At 43.2% G+C, this 19,830-nt stretch overlaps 1 protein-coding gene across 1 annotated transcript; it reads right to left on the reverse strand.

Annotated features, from left to right (window-relative positions):
* Positions 1-1,698: 1,698 nt before the first annotated feature.
* On the reverse strand, positions 1,699-19,433 carry LOC139452638 (negative elongation factor A-like). Its single transcript, XM_071234176.1, has 11 exons — positions 19,233-19,433; positions 16,532-16,703; positions 15,446-15,607; positions 14,903-14,992; positions 13,904-14,052; positions 10,276-10,339; positions 9,631-9,764; positions 7,800-7,920; positions 7,044-7,381; positions 6,641-6,740; positions 1,699-4,105 (listed from the first exon to the last, which is right to left on the reverse strand). Exons 1-11 carry the CDS (start codon positions 19,431-19,433, stop codon positions 3,927-3,929), a joined length of 1,710 nt encoding a protein of 569 aa, XP_071090277.1. The 3' UTR covers positions 1,699-3,926.
* Between the last annotated feature and the right edge of the window lie 397 nt (positions 19,434-19,830).

Raw genomic sequence — 19,830 nt, forward strand, 5'->3', positions numbered from 1 at the left:
ATCTGATGCATTATATTGGAAAACGGATATGGTGCTGACCAATATAGCACCATAAACGGGGTGTGTGAATTTGGTGTAACGCCCTTTTAAACATATATTTCAGTTATATCACAGCGTAACACCTTGAGGCAGGAGACCCCGAGGCAGGCCTTAGACGTGTGCCAGAAGCGCGGGTATGGTGCTGGCAAACCTAGAATCATAAACATTGGGAATCCAAACCCACGATCGTAGATTACATCTCTCGTACGCCTCATGACACAGCTCTGCTACCCCTTCGGCGACATGGTCACCCGAGTCCCCAGAAGGGGCTGTATTCGAGATCGTAGTTTGGATAAGGAACGCAGTTTTACAAAATGAACTGCTGCAAAGGCAATACAGCCGGAGTGTTTTACGCCGATTCGAACAGTATGTCGGTCATATTAAGAATCGACTTTTTGTTGGAGGTAAGTCAAAAGTGAAGCAGGTCGAAGGGGCTTACCACATTGGTGAAACCCAAGACCACGGGTATGGTGCTAACAAAAAAACCACAATATCATAGGTGTCTGGCAACACTGTACAAAGAATGCCGTTAAGAAGGAAACATTCTCCACACAGAGGCATCTTGTCTTAGATTTCACATCCTTACCATTCACCTTCAGCCAACATGCACAGCATGATTTGGAAATGCATTCTTGTTCTGCTGTGGTAATCTTTTACGCCTCAGGTGCATGTTGTGCGTCTTTGAATAACGCATGCCCTTCTATGATATTTAGCGGGGAAAAGGCAAATTGTCAACACAAATAGGTTATTGCGCTGCAGTCGTGGTGAGTCAGAACATAATCAGCAAACATTCCAGCGATGACATTGTGCTGCTGATAGTTACCAAGGCAGCTTTACGGAATTCCAAATTGCATAATAGACAAACAGAACACAAAATGCTAACGTACGCCAATCGGTGCCAACTGGGCAACCGGCGTTCCGAATATAAATAGAAATCTAAGTTTGGTATATCGCCCCTTTGAACGGCATTTCCATGTAGGTAGAAACTCCTAAGTGATGCGAGTCCCTGACGTCTATCACCTCAGTGAAGCCAACGAGAACGCTTAAGGTAGCCACAAATCTAAAAACATTAACTGATACACTATGAAAACGCATAGTGGAGTTTGGGAAATACTTTTCATTTTCAGCGAACTGACAGAAAACAAAGAAATTTGTAAGTGGTAGTGGGACAGGAAGGCATCTAACATTGCTATAATGTTGTCTGAGTTCAAATCCCCATTCACATTACCATACCTGGACATAGGTTTCAAGTAACTTGTTACTTATCAAAGAAAAAATCCACTGTTCGTCTTCAAAGTGTTTCAGTATAATTATTCGGTTATTGGAGAATCCAATCTACTCTCAGTGCTGACAAACCACGAGTCTGGTTTGAGGCTCCTTTGAACAGTATCGTATTTGTCATGGCATGGGTACACCCGGGAGCACAGGAATGGTCCCATCCTCTATATCTCCAGCGCTAACATTTCGGTAAACCTACACCTACCCCTGGATCCTTTCCCGTGGTTCTTGCAATCGCAAATTACCCGCCCTTGGGGTTAGTTCAGGTTTACGTAACGCTAGCCCTGGAGATACAGAGGGTGTTATGCTCCTGGCAAACCATTAAACCGCCAGGGCAAATCTAGTTTTTGAAACAAAGATGTGAGGACATGTCTACCTCGTTCTTCATAATCGGTTTATTGTACAAACACAACACAGTTTGATGCAGACGAATGACATCAAATGACATGTCATGACCATAACAACGTACAAGTAGATACAATAAACACAGTATCATGTCTGTAATTGCACATGAGGGTAACAAAATCTTTAATAGGCCGATTCCACTTCAGCATACTGACACCAGGTCAATATGTACCTACATATTGGTTCAACAAGACCTGATGTTCATAAACATGACCGAACATTGCTGGCAGTTAACAAATCTCGGATACTAAAACAAATCAGTCAAAACCTGTGTTGGTCGCAGTCATATTCAGGCAGCTGTTTGTGGAATAGTATCAATGTCCAATGTAAAATAGCTTTGTGGTGGTCACCTATCTTAAAATCATATTTGGTTCCTAAGAATTATTTCGTAGTTGAAGAGCACCCTAACTGCCTTCAAAAAGATGTTTGCAGTTTGTAGAATTCTTCAGTGAGCAAGTGAACGCCGTGTGGCCTCTGTTGAATGTCTTGACAAACGTGTGCATACTGTCTGTACCAATCCCAGGCTCCCAAGAATATTACACATAACGTGGACACTACATCAGCCATCAGACAGCAGGCATATCACAGCACACATGGTTGTAGCAAGGTGCACAGAAAATAATGTACAAATTTGGCAAGTGAATATAAACATTTTGAAACCAAAAACCTGATTACCACTTATCCTGTGGCCAGTTGAAACTATTTCAATCTATGCATGGAGAAAAACCTATTTTAAGAATAATAATGATACTTGTACATTAACTAAACATCAATTTCTTAGGATCATTCAATGAAGAGGTCCGTTGAATGTTGCATTGAACAGTATTTCTGTAATAACAGCAAAATTAAGCCTGATGTGAAAGTTGATCACGGTAATGTTGGTCGTAGACATTTACCACTTCAGTGACACCCACGAGCTCAGGTGTGGTGCTGACAAACCAACAGGGAGTGACGGAGTTTATTTTAACCACACATTGAACAATATTTCCAAAAAGTCCAAAGCCCAAACTGATGCTGATCTAGACATTGACCACTTTCGTGACACCGAGGATGAATGTGGTGTTCACAAACAAGAATAATAATGAGGTTGTATCTTGGTTTCAGATCTGTGATCATACGATTCTTGCTACCTTAGGGACACAGTTCTGCACAGTGAAATTGAGCACTTTAGACCACTGGACCACTTGGGCCCAGGTGTAGGGTAGGAGTCTGTTTTGCGAACCTACACAATACTAAAGCTTTGGTTGTTTTAGGTAATGACGTTGGCAGACAACTGGGGGCGATCTTACATCACACTGCCTGTTCACAGTCATTGAGAGTATTAGGTCTTTCCCAGGCATCAGCTTGAGTAGCACAGCTTGAGTATGGCCCATAGAATCTATGAAGGTTGGTACACATACATTTGTACCTTCTCGGGATGTGAAAAATACATTCATAAAGGCGAGTTGCAAGCATACACACTTTGCAGGATAAAATATATACTTTGGTCATTCATCCAGGCTCCCTTTCAACAACCACCTGCTCTGAGTGCCAGTCTCCTATTTCAAGAAGTAACCAGCTCAGAGGTTGCTCACACCAACATGGGACACCCATATACACAAGCCTTCAACTGGAAATAGGTTCAACCTTAAAGTATATGGCTAGACTCCCACCCTGAACTGGCTCTTTAGCAGATTTGTATTCAGTGAAAGGTCCAAATCTTCCATCTTGAAGTTCAGATCCTGAACAAGCTTCAAATCTGAACAGACTTGTATCCTGAACACACTTTATATGTGAACAGACTACCTGGAAAAAGTTCCTGAACTGAACAAGTTCCTGACCTGAACAAGCTCCAAACCTGAACAAGCTCCAAACTTGAATAAGCTCCAAACCTGAACAAGCTCCCCACCTGAACAAGCTCCAAGCCTGAACAAGCTCCAAACCTGAACAAGCTCCCCGCCTGAACCAGCTCCAAACCTGAACAAGCTCCAAACCTGAACAAGCTCCAAACCTGAACAAGCTCCCCACCTGAACAAGCTCCCCACCTGAACAAGCTCCAAACCTGAACAAGCTCCAAGCCTGACAGGTCACACACTTGAACTGACTTCCGCAGTGAACAGGTTCATCACCAGAACACTGACTTTGTCTTCAGCCTGTTTGATCCAGGGCTCCAAGCTATCACATGTATTCCCCACACACCCATTTAACAATGGGTGGGTTCTGTACTAGGAGGCTCCTAACTCCCGGAATTTCTTAAAGCGTTTCCACTCTCCTGTGGAATAGTTCATCTGGAAGTAGGTGTCCGCAATCATCTTCCTCTGGACACCATCCGTCTGTTGTACAGTCTCTTCCGTCTCGCTGAGTCGGATGTTGAGTATATCTCCCTGCTGTGGGCAGGGGTTGTCTGTGGAAGAAACAAGTTTGTGTGAGAGAATGCATTCTGTGAGAATAGCCACTGGTCCAAGGATAGCGGCAGGTGAGGGAATAGTTGATGCAATGAGTGTTGAGAGAGACAAATGGCTCCATGAGGGGGTTGAGTGAGACAAGTGGCTGTGTGAGGGGGTCAAGCGAGACAAGTGGCTGTGTGAGGGGGTTGAGCGAGACAAGTGGCTGTGTGAGGGGGTTGAGTGAGACAAGTAGCTGAGTGAGGGGGTTGAGTGAGACAAGTGGCTGAGTAAGGGGGTTGAGTGAGACAAGTGGCTACGTGAGGGGGTTGAGCGAGACAAGTGGCTGTGTGAGGGGGTTGAGTGAGACAAGTGGCTGTGTGAGGGGGTTGAGTGAGACAAGTGGCTGAGTAAGGGGGTTGAGTGAGACAAGTGGCTACGTGAGGGGGTTGAGCGAGACAAGTGGCTGTGTGAGGGGGTTGAGTGAGACAAATGGCTGTGTGAGGGGGTTGAGCGAGACAAGTGGCTGTGTGAGGGAGTTGAGTGAGACAAGTGGTTGTGTTGGGGGGTTGAGTGAGGCAAGTGGCTGCATGAGGGGGTTGAATGAGACAAGGGGCTGAGTGGGGGTATTGAGTGAGACAAGTGGCTGCGTGAGGGGGTTGAATGAGACAAGTGGCTGCATGAGGGGGTTGAATGAGACAAGGGGCTGAGTGGGGGTGTTGTGTGAGACAAGTGGCTGCGTGAGGGGGTTGAATGAGACAAGTGGCTGCATGAGGGGGTTGAATGAGACAAATGGCTGCGTGAGGGGGATGAGTGAGACAAGTGACTGCATGAGGGGGTTGAGTGAGACAAGTGGCTGAGTGAAGGGGGTTGAGTGAGACAAGTAGCTGAGTGAGGGGGTTGAGTGAGACAAGTAGCTGAGTGAGGGGGTTGAGTGAGACAAGTGGCTACGTGAAGGGGTTGAGCGAGACAAGTGGCTGTGTGAGGGGGTTGAGTGAGACAAGTGGCTGTGTGAGGGGGATGAGTGAGACAAATGGCTGTGTGAGGGGGTTCAGCGAGACAAGTGGCTGTGTGAGGGAGTTGAGTGAGACAAGTGGTTGTGTTGAGGGGTTGAGTGAGGCAAGTGGCTGCATGAGGGGGTTGAGTGAGACAAGTGGCTGTGTGAGGGAGTTGAGCGAGACAAGTGGCTGTGTGAGGGGGTTGAGCGAGACAAGTGGCTGTGTGAGGGGGTTGAGTGAGACAAGTAGCTGAGTGAGGGGGTTGAGTGAGACAAGTGGCTACGTGAGGGGGTTGAGCGAGACAAGTGGCTGTGTGAGGGGGTTGAGTGAGACAAGTGGCTGTGTGAGGGGGTTGAGTGAGACAAATGGCTGTGTGAGGGGGTTGAGCGAGACAAGTGGCTGTGTGAGGGAGTTGAGTGAAACAAGTGGTTGTGTTGGGGGGTTGAGTGAGGCAAGTGGCTGCATGAGGGGGTTGAATGAGACAAGGGGCTGAGTGGGGGTGTTGAGTGAGACAAGTGGCTGCGTGAGGGGGTTGAATGAGACAAGTGGCTGCATGAGGGGGTTGAATGAGACAAGGGGCTGAGTGGGGGTGTTGTGTGAGACAAGTGGCTGCGTGAGGGGGTTGAATGAGACAAGTGGCTGCATGAGGGGGTTGAATGAGACAAATGGCTGCGTGAGGGGGATGAGTGAGACAAGTGACTGCATGAGGGGGTTAAGTGAGACAAGTGGCTGAGTGAGGGGGTTGAGTGAGACAAGTAGCTGCATGAGGGGGTTGAGTGAGACAAGTGGCTGAGTAAGGGGGTTGAGTGAGACAAGTGGCTGAGTGAGGGGTTTGAGTGAGACAAGTGGCTGCGTGAGGGGGTTGAGCGAGACAAGTGGCTGTGTGAGGGGGTTGAGTGAGACAAGTAGCTGAGTGAGGGGGTTGAGTGAGACAAGTGGCTGAGTAAGAGGGTTGAGTGAGACAAGTAGCTACATGAGGGGGTTGAGCGAGACAAGTGGCTGCGTGAGGGGGTTGAGTGAGACAAGTGGCTGCATGAGGGGGTTGAGTGAGACAAATGGCTGAGTGAGGGGGGTGAGTGAGACAAGTGGCTGCATGAGGGGGTTGAGTGAGACAAGTGGATGCGTGAGGGGGTTGAGTGAGACAAGTGGCTGCATGAGGGGGTTGAGTGAGACAAGTGGCTGAGTAAGGGGGTTGAGTGAGACAAGTGGCTGAGTGAGGGGTTTGAGTGAGGCAAGTGGCTGCGTGAGGGGGTTGAATGACACAAGTGGCTGCATGAGGGGGTCGAGTGAGACAAGTGGCTGCATGAGGGGGTTGAGTGAGACAAGTGGCTGTGTAAGGGGGTTGAGCGAGACAAGTGGCTGTGTGAGGGGGTTGAGCGAGACAAGTGGCTGCATGAGGGGATTGAGTGAGGGGTTTAGTGGGAGGTTGAGGTAAGTGAGGGACTGGTTGAGTTCGGTGTCATTCAGCTAGATGTAACATGAAGCCATGTTGATGAATAGACTGGAAATGTACTACACTGGATCAGTAAGGATGAGACACAAAACAGGGAGCCATACCTCTAGACCCTGCCATAAAACCCAGGATGAGAGCCTTCTCTGGCCGAGTGACTTTGTTCGACGTCTTAAACATCTCCTGTGCTTCAAGCATTTGTTCTCTCTGGAAGAAAAATAGTAACTCCTTTATATAATGTGACATGATTAATGTGATTCAATAGCTCATTCCAGGCTGGATTTGTTTGGTCGGTTGGTTGTATGTTTGCACCAATAAGGTGCCCCGGTAGCAGGAATAGAGAAGCTGTGAGGGTAATTACTCATTACCTGCTTGTATAATAAGCACCCCCTCTATTTGATTTAGCTTATATCTGCTGTACTTTTATTTTAGTGTACATCATACAAACGAAAATAACATATATACAGACAATCTATTTTATCCTAAATCTCAATATTGAACACTACTCACTGTGAGTGAAAGCCCTTTCTTGGCCGGTGCTGCAACAGCCGCCTGTGCTTGAGGTGCTGCCGTCACCTGCACAGATTGTTGGAGTAATGCAGGTTGCTGTTGTTGTTGCTGCTGTTGCTGTGGCTGTAGTGGAGTTGTTGCCAGCACAGCTGTTTGTTGTTGGGTGACTACCTGCTGTAGGGTTGTCTGAGGTTGCAGTATCACTGTTTGTGATTGGCTGCCTGGTTGCTGGGTGACAATCATCTGTGTCCTGATCTGTGATTGGCCAAGCTGTTGCTGCAGTTGTTGCTGAAGGTTTTGTCTGGCTTGCTGAGTCGAGGCCGACAGAGTGACCGATGCTGCAATAAAGCAGGGGGCATATCAACTCATCATCTCATCACATTTATATTATCATTCTGATCTTAGGGTGAATAGGTTTGCCTTACATTCATGTGTGTCTGAGAATGAAGAGTTTTGATGCAGGTCTTAGATATCTTCTACTAGAAGCATAGTGCTGACAAACCAAGGATCATAATCAGAGAAAATCAAGGATTTAAATCTACAATCACCAGATCCTGGCACACATAAGGGATGCAACTATGAATCAAGAATTGTGGCAATTTGGATGCTTAGTAGAGTTATATAATATAAATATGACACGTCAACAGAAAAAACTTCAATTTTCATTCTCAGCTACTGAATCACCAGACAGCATAGTCAATTTAGTTGGCAATAAGGAATGGTTTTGTTCTGGTTGCTATGGGTATTTCGTGTTACCTGTAGTAGGGGTGGCGGCAGCGGGCTGTGTCGGGAGTCGACTACTTGCCGCGGGAACATACGCTGGGGTTGGGGTGGACAATGTTGAAGTGCTTGTTCCAACAGCAGGGGTGGGCATTTTCTGAAACCACATAGAGCTCATCAGTGAAGTGTGTCATGGTAAGACTGAAAAGTTGATTCTGAAGAAATAACACCCTGAAACATTGGTGCTGGCGGGAATTCCGTACTAAAGCATCCATCCAAATGATACTGATATCTGGGTGGGATCGAACCTGCAACAGTCACATCTGTAGCCTAGAAAGTGCGCTACTAGGCTACAGAGGTACTGACAAACCATCATGGTCTTAAGAATCTTGTTTTCATGTACAGGTACGTCAACACGAGATATTTAAATGGTTCATGGAAAATGTCTTTGGAAACATAAAATTGTTGATTAATGTTTGTTCCAAAAAAGGAAATACTGTTCCTCAGGTTTGGTTAAAAATGGAAACACTAGGGGTCAGTGATGACAGGTGTTTGATTCAAAATGTGACTGACTTTAGTTCTTATTTTTGTGTGTAATAGTTTATCTTTTTATAGCCCCCAGCTATTAGGAAACTAAGGAATACTAAACAACGTTGTGTACGTCTGTCTTTCTGCAGAAATCTGTACACACTTTCAGTAAGTGACTGTAACAAACAGGTTTATTATATGTGGTAAAAGGTGAAGACAGATGGAAAATTATCTCCCTTGAAATTTAGTCACCAATTATAATACAAGTTGCAATAACAAGCTATGTTCAAAATAAAGTATGAGATTCAGTGGATCACTGCCATAACCCCCATGTACAAAGTAAAAGATTCAGGGGACTTCAGGACTCCCATTTAATTTCAACACCATCAACATCAATATTCTTTACAACAATTATTGCCCTCCAAAGTCAAAGTGATATGAGTTGTCTCCCTTGATTCCACCAAATTTCTTTTTCTTATACCATTCACTAAAATGTTCTCCATTCTGTGATCAATATTCCACTTATGCCTCAAGTCATTCTTGATTTTCATGCTGTTTAACTTTGGCTGATTGAGCATGCTAAACGGAAAATAATCTTTCATAACCGTGGCTACATCACAGATTCTTGTTATTGTGATTCATCAAAGGTTTCGACGAATCATGAAAACGGCTGGTAGGTCACAAAAAACATTTCACAGTTAATTAACATCATATCCTATAGAAAAATGGTAACCATGGTAATAAAACCAGAGAGCTACAGAGCTGTAATTTAGAACTAAATTTGAAACACGCATATAATACACATCAATTTACTGCATGTGTAAAGGCACTATAGCTAATTCAAGGTCAAGCAGATCACAACCAAGCACATGGAGAGACAAAACTTTCACACTTGTCCTAATGACAGACCTCAAACAAAAGTGAGGTGAGGTTTAACGTCTCGTCCAAGATTATTGCACTTATATAGCGACGGGCATGCACGTGTAAGTGTGTGTGTGGCTGCTTGTACTAGTCCAGACTGATGCCGATTTATAGTGCTAGCTCACGGGATACCATGCCGCAGTTTAACATGGATACCCCACTCAGACACAGTATACTGACTCCGAGCCGACCAGCCGAGCGCCAGACAGTGTAACAACAAGTACCATCTTTAAACGTCTTTAGGTATGACGCGGCCAGGGATCGAACCCCAAACCTTCTGCTCTTCGTGCGGACGCTCTACCACAAGACCACGAAGGCAGTCCCTCAAACAAAGATAACAGACAGTTAAATGAACATTTGTAACAGTTAATATTGATGAAAAATGATCAAATGACAACTAACACGAACAAAGACATACCGGTGTCGCTGGAGGCACGAGGCCGGCAGCATAGTCTGGCGTGTATGATGTCACTGCAGTCGTAGTTGTTGCAGATGCTGCTGAAGATGCTGCTGCTTCCTTTTCCTTCTTCTGCAGCTCAATTGCCTCAATTTCTGAAACAAGAAGCGTTTCACTGATCAAATACACTTACACATGACAGCGAGTGATTTTGGTTTAACGCTGCTTGAAACAGTATTTCAGAGTGTCAGATTTACCAGTATGTGTATGCTGCTGACAAACCTAGAAACAAATTTTGGAAAGCAGAGATTTGAGCCAACAATCATAACTTTCTGGTTCCCCTAGGGGACAGAGATCTGTAGTACCTTAGACAGCTCGGCCACATGTGCCACCACAAACAACAATAACCCCAGTCAGTCATAATTCAACACGGGTTACTCTTGAGCTGAATGCTGCAATAAGCATAATCTCATGTAAACAGTCCTGACTTGGCCAGACAAACCTGTAACTGACAAGTGAAAACATGTGCAACTTGTGCACCAGGTCACGATGATGTGACAAATCTTTAGTCACTTCTCAAGACAAGCAATGCATTACAGGGACATATTGAACGGCATGATGAGATTGTTTGGCAAACTTGTAGATAAACATAGAACTTTTACTGACCAGCCATCTTCTTTCTCCGCTTGGCTTCCTTGGAACCAACTGGAACTTCATCCAGGTCCAAGAACTGACAAGAAACACAGTTCAGTTACCGACAGAGAAATCATCATCACAATATCAAGATTAATCAATATTTAATATGGAATTTACACCCAAAAAGGTTTTACACACATTTCAAGATTTGCAAAATACATGTAAGTTGTTGTGACAATGTAAGTACATATTCTGATCTAATCTGTAAGCTAAGGTGCAACATGAGTTGCTGTTGACATTAAAAAGAATGGTACAAAATTTGTGCGGTTTTGTCATATTTCATATGTCATTATTTCATATTTTGAAAGGTCAGCTATCAACTAGTTTGTATTCATTATTAGTCAATTGAGGCTCAATCAAATTATATAAATGAAATCACACGAAACACTTGCTTCATAATGGGCACTAGCCATTGCTGGCTGAGTAATTGTAAGGGATGATTGTATGTCAATAGTTCACAAATAAATATTGCCTTTGGAAAATCGATACAGAACCTCAGTACGAATTGATACAGCGCGCATGAATCGATCCATGGATGGGCAGATCTGAGAAGCACTGATACATCGGTGAATTGTAACACATCTAGAACACTCTAATAATAGCACTGTCAACATAGAATCATACTGGTCAGGATAGATTCATGCAAGTGATTCGTCAGCATCTTTGTCTTAACACATGTGAAAAACACCATAGAGTACTGCAACAGAGCAGACTTTCTGACCGGGTCACGTGCCAGAAACATGGCACACATAATTCCTGTCAAGCGAACAGGGTTTCCTTGCGAAACAAGAAAACAGCATTATCACTAGCACCCATCATGTAATGGGGCACATCAAATATTTTGATTGCTCATATAGTAGTGAATACAAACTATAAAAAAGAGTTCTATAAAGCCCTAAGAAGAGCACTTGGGCTGCTTTATGTCATCAGAAAAAATGATTAAATATGAAATTAACACACACAAAAGGCCCCTTCTCTGAAAATTGATAAGTATTTCTAAGATAAGCTAGCTTTAGTAGTTTCTGAGAAAACTTATCCCAATTGCAGACACTTTGTATGCACCAAGTAAAATAACATGGATTAATTTCAACGTTGTTAAAAAATAACTGACGGGTCCAATTTTTTAAGTCTTGACAAATATCTCTAAGATAAGCATGCAAAGATTCTTTCATGTAATGTCTGCATTTATTTAGAAATGGTGTCCCCATTGCACACACAATGCACTAAGATGAAAAGCACGAAGCAAGGGAAATAACTCTTTGAATAAAATATTTTTAGGCACCAACTCAGTCTTGACAAGTATTTCTAATATCAGCATGCAAACTTTCATTCATGTAATTTCAGAAGTTGCTGAGAAAACTGCAGGGAGCAGAGGCCATAAAACAGAGAAGAAACGAATGTATGACAACAATTTTCGAACACATTTGAGATTGTGACCAGTGACATCAGTGTGTTAAATTTCATTTCTCTAACTTGAATAGTTTTGAGAAAATTTGAGAAGCAGACGGACGGACTCTGTTTCAATATCTCCCGCCCCACTTTTGGCAGGGATAATAATCAAAATGAATTTGATTATTGATGACATCAGTATACTTATCCTGTCAACATATTGCAATTACGTCCTATAACACTGAACCCAAAACATGCATCTTCCTCCTCTGAAGCGCCCCCAGCCCTCGGTTACCAGCAGGAGTTATCTGTCCCTGATCCCTTCACTGTCTTCTGATCTGCAGGACTCTGGGTAGCACTGCCGATGATGGGAATGCGTACACATAAAGGTTTTCCTAGGAGATGGCGAGAGTGTCGTGATCCCAAGCCAGTGGATCGGGTAATGGGGACACGAAGACAGGCAACTGATGGTTGTACTGTTTTGCGAAAAGATCAACATTGGGCATGGTTAAGTGGTGACACAACAACTGAACATCCGTTGGTGTGCACTGATAAGGGTGAGAATGTGACAAGCCCATCCGAAAGTTCCCTATGGTACTGCGTTTGGAAGGGTGTGGGTGTATATCCTGAGACTGCTCTTTCCCACTTTGACCCCCACCAGGTCCTTGGTCGCGAAAACAGTGTCGCACCTGGCTCTTTGGCTGGTAGTGACCATATGGTTTCCGTCCACCGCCTGGATGTGTAGACGTAGCTCCAAAGTTTTGTAAGGCCCTTAGGGTGATCTGTGAGTGAACCCTATCGGCCCATGTCTTCGCTGTATTGTCCACCTTGCTGTTAAATAAGGTGAGGCCAGACCAAGGTTGTTGGAACAAAGTCATGCACATGTTATTGTCCCAAGAAAATTCTTCCATAAGAGCCTGTTGTCTCAAAAGAGTCATCTGTCATTTGTCCACGCACATGTAACAAAATGTCCACCCTGCTCTCTACATGAGGGGCAACCTGAAAAGTGGCAGACAGCAAGGGAGTAGCCCAAGGTTTAGGCGGAGTCATTTGGATTTTGTCTCTAACATGGCCTCTAAAACGGAGGCTGTTAGCGAGAGTGGCATCAGAGTGAGGCGAAAGTCACTATCAATTGCTGCAAGTGCCTTATCTTCCACTAATACACATTCACCCCAAAAGCCAAACTTCTGTGCGTGTTTATCCACAGAAGGCGACACAATGGGGAAGGGCTAGCCATGCAGCTTACGTACAAAATCCAAGTTTGCCCAACAATCTGTTCCAGTCAATCGCCACAAAAGCCTTGACCAATCACTTCCAGAAGTTCCACCCCCTTCTTACTCTCCGCATCAGAGTCCTCCTCAGAGAGAGAACGCATAGGGGAGCTGGGTCATCTCGACCAGGAGAGAAGAGTAGAGGACATCTTTGGTGCAGGCGCTACGATAGGCGAATGAGCAGCCTGCAAAGTCGTAGCTGGCGTCCAATCAAAGTGGTGTGGACCCAAAGGTGCTTGATTGTAAAGTTCGTAGTAAGCTTGATTTGGAAAAAAGGGCGGAGGTTGCTGCTGTAATCCATAAGCCATGGCTCCCATCTAAGGGTGTCTCTGATTCAGGTAACAACCCTTGGGGTGGTAAGGCGCATGATCCCCGTCCAGCGCTCGTGTGCTCAGCCAAGTCTGTGATGTAGACGGTGCCTCATTCAGCGTGGCCTTACCATTTCAAAATATGCATGCGAAATGAAAAACTTCTAACACAGCATGAAGTAATATCTGTCTAAAACAGATATTGATGGAGTAACAGTCCCACAGAATGTCCACAAATCATAAAACACTAGGATATAGAAGTACATTCGCAAGTGCATGTGTAACACTGTGCAAAATGAGAAGTGCAGGGAACAGGGACAGATAACTCCTGCTGGTAACCGGGGGCTGGGGGCGCCCCAGAAGAGGAAGAGGCATGTTTTGGGTTCTTTTTATAGGATCGAAGTCCAGAAGGAAATTGTAATGTGTTGTGTCAGGATAAGAAATAACATAAAGATTAGCCAAATGTGAGTGTAAAATTAGAGTCAATCAGAAATTAGCTAAATAGACCAACATAGTCTGTATCGCAACCTTAACAGTTCTAGCAAAGCATGTCATGTTAATATGGTGCAGGTACACGTTACAGGCATCTAAAGACCATTAGAACCACTGTATCTACAACACTGACAGTACCTTTATCTTCCCCTCCTTCCGGGACGAGTTGGACCTGTTGGTGAGAGGGGGGGTACTCAGAGGCGTGTTGTTGATCCTCCCAAATCCTGCCCCAGCTGCCCGGAAGGCTGGAGTAGTGGGGCTCCTTCCTGGCAAGCCTTTCAGAGGAGCTGGAAAGTAGCATGTCAATGTAATACTATGTTGCCACTAGTAACCACTGATGTATGACAATGTTGCCACAATCAACCATTGATGTACAACAATGTCGTCACTAGTAACCACTGATGTACAACAATGTTGCCAGAAGTAACCACTGATGTACCACAATGTCGTCACCCGATCCCCTTAGTCGCCTCATATGACTAGCATAATCGCCTTTTACCACAAGCATGGGTTGCTGAAGACCAATTCTACTCCAGAACTTCATGGGTTGTCGCCACTAGTAATCACCGATGTATGACAATGTTGCTGAAAGTAGCCACCGACTTATGACAATGGCGCAACAAGCAGCCACCAATACACAACAATGTTGTCACAATGTGTAATAATGATGACACTGCCTGTAGCTTGTCATCTCTGTTAACATTGGTTATCTCAATGTACAATAATGTTGACTCAGGTCAGCTAGTCTAAGTATTTGACCTGCTTGTAAACTGCTGTTACTGTGAATGTTGATTTATTACTTCAGTGAAAGGAAAAACAGGGGCCCCCTCAGCAAGCCAGTTTGCTTGTTGTTAGACAGCACACTTAGTAATATTACAACTACATGACGGCAGTCTGTAAATAATTCAATCTGGACCAGACAATGTACGCATCATAACATCATGAGAATCGATCTACGCAACTGGGATACCATGACATGCATCAACCAAGCCACCGTGCCTGACCACCTCATCCCGTTAGCCACCTCTAGTGACAAGCGAGGGTGGCTGAAGACCGATTCTGACCCGGATGTTCACAGGCGTTAGAGCTAAAACACTTTCATTTTAACCGACATTGACATTTGAACCAATGTATTACTTGAATCGTCCATCTTCTTAGCAAAACTCCGGATCTTGATGGGCACAGAATTGGGCACGTTGTTCTTTTTGTTGGCAGCCGCTTCTGAAGCTGAAAAAAAGGAGAGAAAAATATGACAGTGTTAACTTTTAGGCTTATGGATCTGCACACCACAGATATTTACATTTACAGTGCCAGGTTTAATCTGGCACGGAAGGCCTCTCTCCATCCTGGTGCCAACCATAGTACCAAATGATCAGGGTTTCCCATGACATAGGAATACTTAGGCATTTGACAATATTTTCCTCAAAAATACTCCGAAACTTATTGGTGATTTTAACAAAAACATGCAATGCATTTAACCGCCGTAACAGAAACTTCAAATATGAATTATTACGTGTTGCAAACAACTGAATGTTCATGATATTCTTTTATGTCTTAATGAGTATCTTTGAGATCTAAATCTAAACTCATGCATGGCCCTGCAACTCATACTCATGACTCACAAAAACATGAACAGTCAGTCAAGATGACAACATGTCTTCAATGGCTAGGGGAACCTACACTTTTGAAGAAGTTCGGCTCGAAGTGTGGCCGACTTGGGTTTTCTCTTGAGAGCGAAATGTTTGACAGGCTGTGGAGGCTGGCCAGCAGTGTTCGACAGCGCTGTCTTGTTGAGAAACTGACATTCAATAGGTAGCATGCGCACATCGGCCGACTTTTTCACTGCAGATAAACATACAAATAATGATAGCGTCCTCTCCAGGAGGGAGTGAGCAAGAGAAACATCATCATGAAGACAAACTTTACATGTTTACCAACAAAGTTGAAAATTTTACAATATATAACCTGGCTGCGACTGATGGCGACTTCCAGTTGCTGTGCGAGAAGCAACGGCCTAAATTGATGCAGACCTTGGACGTCAGTCACAGAGATGTTTCGAAGGTAGTGGATAGTCTGATCATCCGATCAACTTAGTCACCTCTTATGACAAGCATGGGTTGCTGAAGACCATTTCTAACTCAGATCTCAACTGTTCTCGTGTTATGTCAGCTTGATGTTGGAGGAAGGCCCAAAGTGGCGCAGGTCTTTTACTTAACACCTTGGTTAAACCCACAAGCCTGGGTACAGTGCTGACAAATTACCCAGAAACAAACAAAATGAACTGGGATTCAAACCCACAATCACATGGTTCTGGAACACCTAAGGGACACAACTCTGCACAGTGAACTGCGACACCTTACAGGTTCTACTGCACCACATGAGCATCAACCCGGGGACCAGCAGTGACAAGTGACATTTGGTGCAGAACTGGGCATGTGTGTTCATCTTCCTGTACATGGATTAGAAGGAGCTGGCAAAGCTGGTCATTTCTTGTTGGTTTTGTAGCTGTTTGAGCCAGACTGTGAACAAATGTGCATGTTATACCTGTTGAATGCTCAGTTATTTTTTAAAAAATATGGGAAAACATTTGGTGGTATGTAACTTAGATGACTGGGCCAGCCATGCCCTGACAACAAATAAATATTAAAAACATCATGGGATAAATATATCAGATTATTCATCTTATAGCGAAAATGGTACAATGGTTTTTTCTAGTTTTACATTCAACGGAATATTGAGGAAATAGTAAGTAAAGAGGTTCCTCACCACTCTTCTTGAGGTCAGACAAGACCTCAGCAAATGTCTGACTGTTTTCCTCCAAGGCTGTGTTCAGTGAGCCTGTAGCTGGGAAGGTCTGTAGAATCTCCGCCACCATGCACACCCATGGGTCAGTGTCCATCATGGCCATGTGCAGAATCTCATCCATTTCCCGTTTCCACTGCAACCATAACAACTTTCTATTACCATAACAATATTCTGCTACCATGATAACTATATTTTGTAATCATGATAATAATCTGTTACCATGATCACAATAACATGTAACCATGATTGATGTTTCTTAACCATGGTAACCGTAACACTACTCTGGTGATGGTAAGAAGGCAATGTAGTGTTTGCAACTAATCAGGTTCTTTAGTCCTTGAGCATGAGTCTTACATGATCTTGGGATCCCTTAAGAGTTTTCACTCGTAGTCTAATCCTTCAATATGTTAAAGGACCGCTTCATTTTCATGTTCAAGTTGCAAACATAGCTATGCAGTTACTAACTTTCAGATGGCCACATGAAACGTTTTCCATATTCAGGATACTGGGTTAACACAGGTTGACCATGTTCAAGTCGGAGACTGTTTATTCCCTAGTCGAATGTATCATGGTTGTTGGTGACATGGAGGAAATGCCACTTTTAAGTCTAAAGTGTATATGTTCACCTTAATGGTCAATATTGTAACAATTAAACAGACGCTATCTGTCATACCTATTAGGCCATGTCAACAGTTGAGTTATTCTGATGTAACATCAACAATCTTTTTATGCATGGTTACCATGTGTTTACCCAAACTGCAGCACACAAAAAAGCAACAGGTTTTCATGAAAAACTATGACAGTCAATCTGTCAGAATAACAGCTTGATTAATACTCATTTCAACTACATGCATCATGGTGACGTGGAAACTCTTACTGAACGCATAGTTTTCTGGGGGTTGTATTGTTCTCCTTCTACCCGCCACATTATACCATACTACATATATCATACTAGAGCTATAACATATGAACAAAAACTAGGATTTGTACATGTTGTATGACCTGTATATATGTATCGCTTGAATTCTTTTTATGAAAATAATCATTTGTTGCCATTTGGTTTCTAAGCTTCAGTATAAATGGCTGCAGTTTTCAATTAAAATGTATGGTAGGCATTAAGGGCCATTTGGTTTAGAGGTGTTTTTTCTTGAAAATTCAACAGATGTATCTTGAAATTTCAAAATATATACTAAGTTGAAAATTCATGATAATATGTTGAAATATCAGGATAATAAGTTGAACTTTAGGACTTTAACTCGAAATTTCAACATAGCATCTTGAAATTTTAAGAAAAAAAACAAATGGCCCTAAAAGGCTTCTTTTAAAATGTGTTTCTGTTTTTGGTACATCACAAACAGTATTACTAGCAGGGGTGTAACTTATAGAGCAAATTCTTGTCCAAGTCAATGTATCACAATTGTCCAAGGTCCCAAGGAAATATGTTGATGACAAATTAGAATTAATATCAATCGACAACACTGCAATGCTACAATGCGACTGACTGTAATACAACAAATATTTCATGTTAATCATTAACCCTATGATTAATGGTTGCATTTATTTGTTTGTTGTTTAACGCTGTACTCTGCAGTACTTAGTTGTACACAAATTATCAAGTGTGGATCATGCAAATCAGTGATTGACATAATGAACAAAACATCTATGCATTCAGGGGTTGTATATAATTTCGTACCCCAAACTGCAAGTGATTTTGTTACCCCTAAGCAATGAATTATGTCATATAAAATATATTCAAGCTAAGTGAGGACTGTCTGGGCCAGACTTTGCGGTGATTAACAGCAAGTGATGACATTTGTTTTTTAAGTCTGTCTGTCTGTGTTTTAGTTTGACTATACTTGGTATGTGTATGATATCATTCACAATCATTCACAGAGACTGACCACTTGATCACTCCGACAGCCAGGCAGAAACCGAGGAAGTGATACAGAAATGAAATAAATAACAGCTATGACGGTAAATCCATGTTGGAAGAGGTTCGAGATTAGGGCTGGGGTGAGTAACTCGGGTTGGGTGGGTACAGAGTAGAACCTGGGGACCCACATGGGTACCCGGACCCGTGGTTAGTCATGTGATATATAGTTTAATGACAAAAATTATCTTGAACTCCATGGTTACACTACAAGTCACTAATGTTTGCATTTCTTTCTGACTATGCACCCATTCTTTCTGACTTTTCATATAGTTGAATAAAGATATAACTTAAGTCAACTTCAGTGTATGCATGACCAGATCGTTAAATACATGTGTCTAAGTACGTTTTGCAAGTGCTGTGGTAAAACAAAATTTCCAATCGGACATTTTGTATCGCTTGAAACCTACAGTGGCTACCCGGGTAGGGTCGGTACCCGGATAGTAAATTTGGACTCTTCCCAGCCCTAGTCGAGATAAGTGACTGGTATTAGCGTTCACCAGGTAATCTGAAATCTCCCTGGCCTGGTTATGGCTCGCATACTCACGAAATTACCAGCACGTCAACATTTAGTTCCAAACGATTAGTATCATTTCATGTATTGCTTCTTCAAAAAACAAATTTCTAACTGATTCTTATAAATGACACAAACTTGATTCTTGATTTGGACTGAAAACAATGCCATTTTCACAACTTTGTGTCAATATTTTTTTTCGCGAAACGTCATCTCACCACTTCGGTGTTTCGCCGTGGAACGTGTAGGAAAGACAGCATGAGCTTGACCTTGACATGCGGCTGAAGTGTATGGAAACATTCCAGGATACTTAACAAACGTTCCTTGCTGAGTTGCGAGCATATTGTACGTCCAGACCACAAATCGTCCGTAGATCCTAGTTTATTATGAAGCCACAGTGCAGTGTCACCGGAGGCCATATTGAAAAGAAGCGGGCCGAGCCAAAATACATAGTTCTGATTGGTTGATAATGAAAATCCGGAAGCTCATTCAATTTTACCTCCCTTTAGCCGAAGAAATCGTTTTCGTTTTGATTTTATGAGCGCATCTTCACAAAATCGCAGAATCAACGAATACACCACATACGACCATTATACATGTATAGGATAATTCTATGTTACTTACTTGGCAAACTGATTCGGCATTCAAACGAGATATTTGATCCTCTCAAATTTACCCATAAAATGTTAGGACAGACATTCAATCTGTAAAAACTTCGTAAAAACGCAACATTTTGTTTTAATATGTCTTGTATGCATCGCTCATCTCTCATTAAATTGATTCTATGTACAATGTACAACCCTAATGACTTGAACA

This window comes from Haliotis cracherodii, unplaced genomic scaffold (genome assembly GCF_022045235.1).
Source record: "Haliotis cracherodii isolate W230 unplaced genomic scaffold, xgHalCrac1.p SCAF_9, whole genome shotgun sequence".
Lineage (NCBI taxonomy): Eukaryota > Metazoa > Mollusca > Gastropoda > Lepetellida > Haliotidae > Haliotis > Haliotis cracherodii.

What these genes read in the sequence shown, in the direction of transcription:
- LOC139452638 (XM_071234176.1), bottom strand. Translation starts at nt 19,433, where the DNA reads ATGGCCTCCGGTGACACTGCACTGTGGCTTCATAATAAACTAGGATCT. An exon ending in CACGGCGAAACACCGAAGTG is followed by an intron (nt 16,704 to 19,232) that starts GTGAGATGACGT and finishes TTATGGTTGCAG; the next exon opens with TGGAAACGGGAAATGGATGA. An exon ending in AGAAAGGGCTTTCACTCACA is followed by an intron (nt 6,741 to 7,043) that starts GTGAGTAGTGTT and finishes TTTTTCTTCCAG; the next exon opens with AGAGAACAAATGCTTGAAGC.